At 34.4% G+C, this 6,574-nt stretch overlaps 1 protein-coding gene across 1 annotated transcript; it reads right to left on the bottom strand.

Moving 5' to 3' along the window:
- Positions 1-2,199: 2,199 nt before the first annotated feature.
- LOC109535074 (malate dehydrogenase, mitochondrial) lies at positions 2,200-6,159 on the bottom strand. The gene is made up of 5 exons (XM_019900895.2): positions 5,899-6,159; positions 5,013-5,203; positions 4,707-4,960; positions 4,451-4,638; positions 2,200-2,523 (listed from the first exon to the last, which is right to left on the bottom strand). The coding sequence occupies exons 1-5, from the start codon at positions 6,095-6,097 to the stop codon at positions 2,303-2,305; spliced, it is 1,053 nt and encodes a 350-aa protein (XP_019756454.2). The 5' UTR covers positions 6,098-6,159; the 3' UTR covers positions 2,200-2,302.
- Between the last annotated feature and the right edge of the window lie 415 nt (positions 6,160-6,574).

Raw genomic sequence — 6,574 nt, 5'->3', positions numbered from 1 at the left:
TAAAGATGGAAAAGAAGCGAATAATTTTTACTCGTGAACCAAAATAAAGGCTAAGCGTAGGGCTAACTACCCTGCCTCGGAAAACAACCAACAGTTATGAAAAGCACGAATGCGTCTCGGAACCGGATGGGTCACACAGATATTTACTATGCTGACACAAATAAGGACACCAGGCGATTTTAATGAAACTTGCAACATCGAATCCACTTTGAGATTCATGTATAAAAATTAAGTTTCAATTATTTAAAAAAATTCAGTACTTCTATTTTTCGATGCTAATAATAATGCTAATGAACAGTTAGTTTAAAAGTCGTGGCTCTTCCAGTACACAAACTACGTCGAAATTATTCATAAATTAATGTCATTATGAAAAAAGGATGTAAATTGTTTACTCTGTATTTATGGTTCATTTGCGTCATAGTCAGCGAAGGTAACATTGATAACGTTTAGCTTAACTCTTATCTTTTCAAGGTAATTAAGTACCAGCACAATGTTAACAGCCAGTTTTAGAACGAAGTGAAGACTGCTTCATAATACCTAGAAACAATGAATCAAGTGAATAAAAACGTAGTAAACACTTAAATTATATACTATTTAGTCAAGTAGCGACTAGCTAACAAAAGCGTTTATACAGGGTGTTTTACGTATAGCGTGCATTAGACGTTTTCCAACTTGCTGTTGGTTTAGAAATTTTACATTTTGTTTCCGGTCTACAGTGGCGAAACTGTGTACTTTCCACTAGGGGATCAAGAAAAAGTTTTTTCTTTATGCGCTGGTGGAAAGTATTGTTTAGCTATAGTAGAAGATACATATACAGGGTGTATTTTTAGTGCGGGAGAGTCCAATATTTCCGTTGGTGTTGTACTTTCGAAAAACATCATATAAAAGTTGTTGACGCACAGAGTGCACACATTTTAAAAATATTTTATATGATATAGAGTGTCTCAGAAAATCATTTTACATTAGCTGAAATTTTTCATGCAGCTTGAAACGCTGCATATGCATCGTAATCTGTTTTTTTCTCTTACTTGCACTGGTAGATTACCGCCATTTTACTAACATTTTGATTAAAAACATGGTATCTAAAAATTTATTGTAGAAGCGAAAAAAACAGTTAAAGATACCAAAAAATACATCTTTTCAATCACCACAGATCTGTTAAGAATTCTATTGATCATCAATCAATTTTGATATTAATTCTATTGATATCAAAATATCAATACAATGTACAATATTATACAGGGAGTTAACAATGTGGATTTAATTGTAAAACTTTAAAACGCAATATAAGTTTTGTTTTTCAAATGGAAGTACCTGTATGGTCTGGCCAACAAATATATCTGCGTTGGTCTAGTTAGGAAAGCAAATTATCCTAAAAGAAGAATCCAAAAGCAGTAAATTTCAGATCAGATACCGTCGCCCTTAGCAACATTTACCAAACCCTAATAAAGCGATAAGGATGGAACACCCAGTACACTAGTAAAAAACGAAAACTATTTATGCTTATCTCAATACATGCATACCACTCCCGCAAATGTCGAAAATAATTCAGATAAATTTAAGGTTTCAAGAAGGCAAAGACCTAAAAGAACGTTGATTTTTACCAATCCTGAGGTAAGTTTTTCCAGTGTTTTGCTCTCCCAAAAGGAAGGAGCTTTTCCTTCAAAAACTGATGAATGTTTTAACACTTTATAAATTATAGTTTTTATACAACATGTTTTAATTGTGAATTGGTGTTTGTAGTTTGGGCAAATTTTAAATCTGATGATGGCGCTGTTGTCTCGCCGAAGCGTAATGAAATAAACGATATTCAAAATTTTTACTTTACACTTTGACTGAGACCCAGGAAAGATAAGAATATCATAACAAGTACACGCAGTTAGAAAAATAAATCAGAATATTAAAATATAACTAATTAAAAAATAACTTTCAAAAGGAGTTAAGTGGATGTTGCAAAAATCGACTCAAAAGGCATTTCCGCAGCTTTAGAAAGTCAACTACATTCTACTTCTGTAAGTTTAAACACCATAAGTTGAATATATTGTATGGCATTATCTCTATCACACTACTATTTCCAAATTATTTTCTTAATAATAAAACCATGCCAGAAATAAAGACTTTAAGTTACAACGTTCGATTCATTATGCTTCAAGTTTTTCCGTTACCTTGCTTCAATTGCTATAAGAATGTATCCATGCATATTATCGATCATATATTGATTTCTTTTATCTATAGACAGTTAATTGAAATTGATAATTGAGAGCAGTGTCTGAAAGCCACATTGCCGTCCGATGACCTCAAGTTACTTTTCGCACTTGGTGTTGCAAAGAGCTTCTTTTGCAAATTTTTCCCCATCCTCAATATCTTTCTTCAAATTGGGGATTAGTTCGCAGAAGAGCTTCTGTTCGCATTCACTCATTTTTCCGATTCCCAGGTTTTTCTCCACCCCGTTTTGACCTAGTATTAAGGGTGTGGCGAGATAATTTAGTTCTGGGTGGACGTCGCTCTTAACATATGCGCATTCTATACAAAAAAATATGTATTAGTGGAGTAAATTGTTTTGAGAAAAAACTAACTCTTTCTCGTAGATTATATGGAAACTGTTGCAGTTGGGACCAAAACACACATTTACATTATTATATTCACTTATTCCTGTCTTCCAACATCGAATTAACTAGTAAATTGACAACTTTAGATACACTGATGGGCAAAATTAGCGCACCATCTATAAATTTCAAAGACCAAATTATATAAACCCTACATACTTTTATCAAAATCCAAATTAATGTTTCGTAAATTAATATGAGAAATTTTTTGAAAGAAAAATTAAAACAACTCATGTATCACTAGCTTATCAGATTTTTGGTAAAAGTTAATGAAAATTATATTTTGAAATTCAGGTAAAGTTTCGGTCTTTAGCCGATTCATTGGCGTGTATTGCCGCCTCTAGCTCGAATAACGCCCCTCAAACGTCTTATAATGCCTTAAAAAAGGTTTGTAATGAATTATTGGGGTATGTTGTGCCATTCTTGAAGAACCGCGTTTTCCAGTTCAGCCAAGTTATCAGGAGTAGAATGTGGTTTGAATGTAATTCTGGGAAGTTAATGATCTTCCCCGATCACCACAAGGTCGGAAGATCGCATAAAGGTCGTGTTCCACCTCTTTGCTAAACCGGGTCAAATATTATATTTCTTCACATGGCTTCTTGTATCCTCGTATTGCTCATAATTGTTAGGCGTCTTATTACTAGAACCATTGTAGATATCCACCATCACATCCAAACCATCACTTTGATACATTTGTTGCATTTAAGTTAATTTTCCTAATTCCTATACGTTCTTTTGCAGCCTGTAGTAGGTCCGATTTTATTTTTGTGCAGAGTACGTTTACATTTTCCTCTTTTTTTAAAGGATGTATCTTGAATATTTCTGCTAGCCGTTGTTTGTAAAACTACTTCGTAGTTTGGTCCTCTAAAGACTCTATGTTTAACTTTTCGGCATATTTGGGGGCTTTTTCTTGTTTGGTGGGAGCTTGATTCAAATTTTGCCTAGCACTAAGATATGATCTGCTCCGAAATTGGTCGATGTCAAGGCTGATGGTTATTATGTAATCTATTGTTGTTCTGAGAGTACGTATATTTCGATTCGTTCCTATAAGTATCTCTTGGTCTCTTTCCACGATCGAATGTTCCTGCATGCCACTCTTAGTTCGGTATCCCTTCTCGTAGTCCTATTTCTAGCGAGAGTCGTCTTTAACTTATTCCGTCCTATATCCGAGGCTCTTTGATCGTTTCAATGCGCATCTTAATTTTTTTACTCAGGCAGGTCGCTAGTCTCTTCTTCTAGCCTAATTTGAGGCGTCTTCTAGCCTAATTTGAATCATTCCATTCCTCTGAATCGATTGATGACGTCACAAATTTGCAATTCTTTTAGTAAAATGATGCATTTTAGTTTCACCTGATACCTTTCCTGAATTACGCATAAAGCAACATATATTTATGCACCGTTGATGAGAAGAAATAATTTGCAAGTGCAGACAAAGGCAGTGTTACCATGCTTCGGATTCGGTTTTAAGCAAAAATCTTCGTTTTCAATTTATTTTTATTATTTTTGCTGCACTTGTTAAATATTACTATCCAACATCGTCAAACGAAAAAAGAAGCTTAATTTGAAACACCCAGTAAATTAACAGAATCTGATTTAACATTTTTTAATAGTTAAATATATCGACATTTTGTCAGAAATTAAGGAAAGAGCTTCAGTGCGCCGTTCATGTGTGTTCAACGCGTGTTGAAAGCTTACATTAGTTAAAAATATGCTAAATAATAACATCACTAATTCTTGAAAAAATCTGCGTTTCTCAAAAAGTTTTGAGATCAGGTACCACTGAGTTTAAACAACTGGCTTTTAGAATGGTTTTTGCATTAAATAAATAGAAAATAATTTCTTACCTACAATATTAGACTCCCCACCAAATGCTCGAAGGATCGCAAAAACTAGTCTGGAAGTTGCATAGGCAGTGGATAGAGTTGCCGAGCCTTTTCCGGCTTTTGCTTCAACTACCTCTGTACCGCCTTGTTGAATCCTCTTAATAAGTTTCATTAGTTTCTCCCCTTCGATGGAAACTTTAGGATTGGCCCTACAGGTTCAATGTCAAAAAATAACTTATACAGTTTTATGAAAAAGAAACCGTTAATATTGAGTTACTTAGATATTAAAGGCAGAATGGTATTTCCAGAATGTCCACCAATTATAGGGACAGTCACATCTCTAGGGTCGCAGCAAGTTAATTCTGCTATAAATGTCGCGGCTCTAACTGAATCTAAGGTAGACACTCCAATAACTCGACGAGCGCATAGTTTTCCTGCATCTTTCAGAACTTCACATGCTATTGGAATCACTGAATTTACCGGGTTTGTTACGATCAGCAAAATCGCTTCTGGAGAGAGTTCTGCCATATTCTGGAATGATCTACGATTATGTCAATTTATCGCTTATTTAACGCATGATTACCTTGGCAATATCAAAAATAATTTGAGCATTCGCTTTAAAGAGATCACTTCTTTGCATGCCAGGCTTTCGTGGCAGCCCCGCGACCACTATGATAATATCAACACCTCCTTTGAGCGCAGCACATGAACTTTTTTCCGTAAAATGGGTGACTTTGGATGCAGTTTCAATGTGAGATAAATCCATCGCAACACCTAAATTCAAGTTGAAGAGCACATGTATTGAATTTTTAAGTGTTTGAGCTTGCAAAAAAGTCAGCTTTATTAATCTGATGCGTCTTGAATCTATTAAAATAATATGAAACGACATTTTGACGGTTTTACATTCATCTTCAGGCGAACTATTTCCCAATTTATATGGAAATGTTTGGAATGGTTGATGTTTGATGCCTTGAAATGTGAATTCTTTTAATGCCGTTAAGTCTTAGGTTAACGATTGATTTTCTCAATCTTTTGAGCGTGCTTTCTGTTCAATCAATATTTTCGTTATTTATCTAATATTTTAAACTTTTGAGAATTTTGTAACCATATTTTTTGAGTTCCAGGCAGCAGCCCACGTTCGTGGGGCACTCAATATAAATAAGTGTCTAGATTTCGATTTTTCATTTCTTGAATTTCTCTTTTTCCCCAAAATGGGAAATCTCTTTAATAGGCACTGCGTTGTACGCTAGATGTCCATAACATACAGAGTGCACTCAAGATGGCAATTTATTTAATTTTCTAGAGTTGCAAGTTTTTCTAATTTAATATATTGAATTTGCAAACCATTCAACATGTAAAAAACGGGGCTTTGGTATGACTAATACCACAATAATCATGTGACACCGCACGATCATGAACAGATTATTTTATTAGGCAGTTGTTGATTAAAAGTTTAAATAATTAGTTACCAGGAATATTAACAATATCATGAAGTCTGAGTTCCCCAATTCCGGGATTTAGCTTCAGAAGTAAAGAAAGCGGTTGACCAATTCCTCCGGCGGCTCCAATTACAGCTACTGTGTGTTTCTTAGTCTTTGTCTCACTAAGCAATCGTCTAGCAATGTAGCTAACCCGAGCTATTCGGCTACACATTTTATATACGAACATTTTTATGTAACGATGTCAATTTTAGAATGTACCAGACATATATAGTGTCAACTATCACTCATATCACATTAAACAATAGTGTGAAAATGAATAACAATGCATGTGAAAAAAATAGTGTCAGAACTACTATAGCTGAACAAAAAAAAAACAACAGTAAAAAAAATTGAATAAATGCTCTCTGCTTATTCACTTGCTAGTTTCTCGAACATGATTTTAAAGGAAAAGTGGACAAGTTACGTATTAAGAGTATCCAAAGGATTAAAAGTATTTGCGACGAAGTGTAAGAAAATTATTAGAAATATGAGCTCTTTCATAGACTTTCAAGGGTGCGTAAAGGATCTGATTATTTTTCTATATATGCAGGGTGTTTCGTGAGGAAGGGGCATTATTTTAACCACTTATTCTACGTCCGAAAATAACCATAGTTTGCTTTTTAAACGACAGCCCACAGATTCTTCGTTAGCGTCGTTCCGGATA

This window comes from Dendroctonus ponderosae, unplaced genomic scaffold (genome assembly GCF_020466585.1).
Source record: "Dendroctonus ponderosae isolate FM_Combo_2020 unplaced genomic scaffold, Dpon_F_20191213v2 Dpon_F_20191213_6, whole genome shotgun sequence".
Lineage (NCBI taxonomy): Eukaryota > Metazoa > Arthropoda > Insecta > Coleoptera > Curculionidae > Dendroctonus > Dendroctonus ponderosae.
Note: the sequence above shows the minus strand (reverse complement) of the source record. Positions and strands in the feature narration are given on the sequence as shown.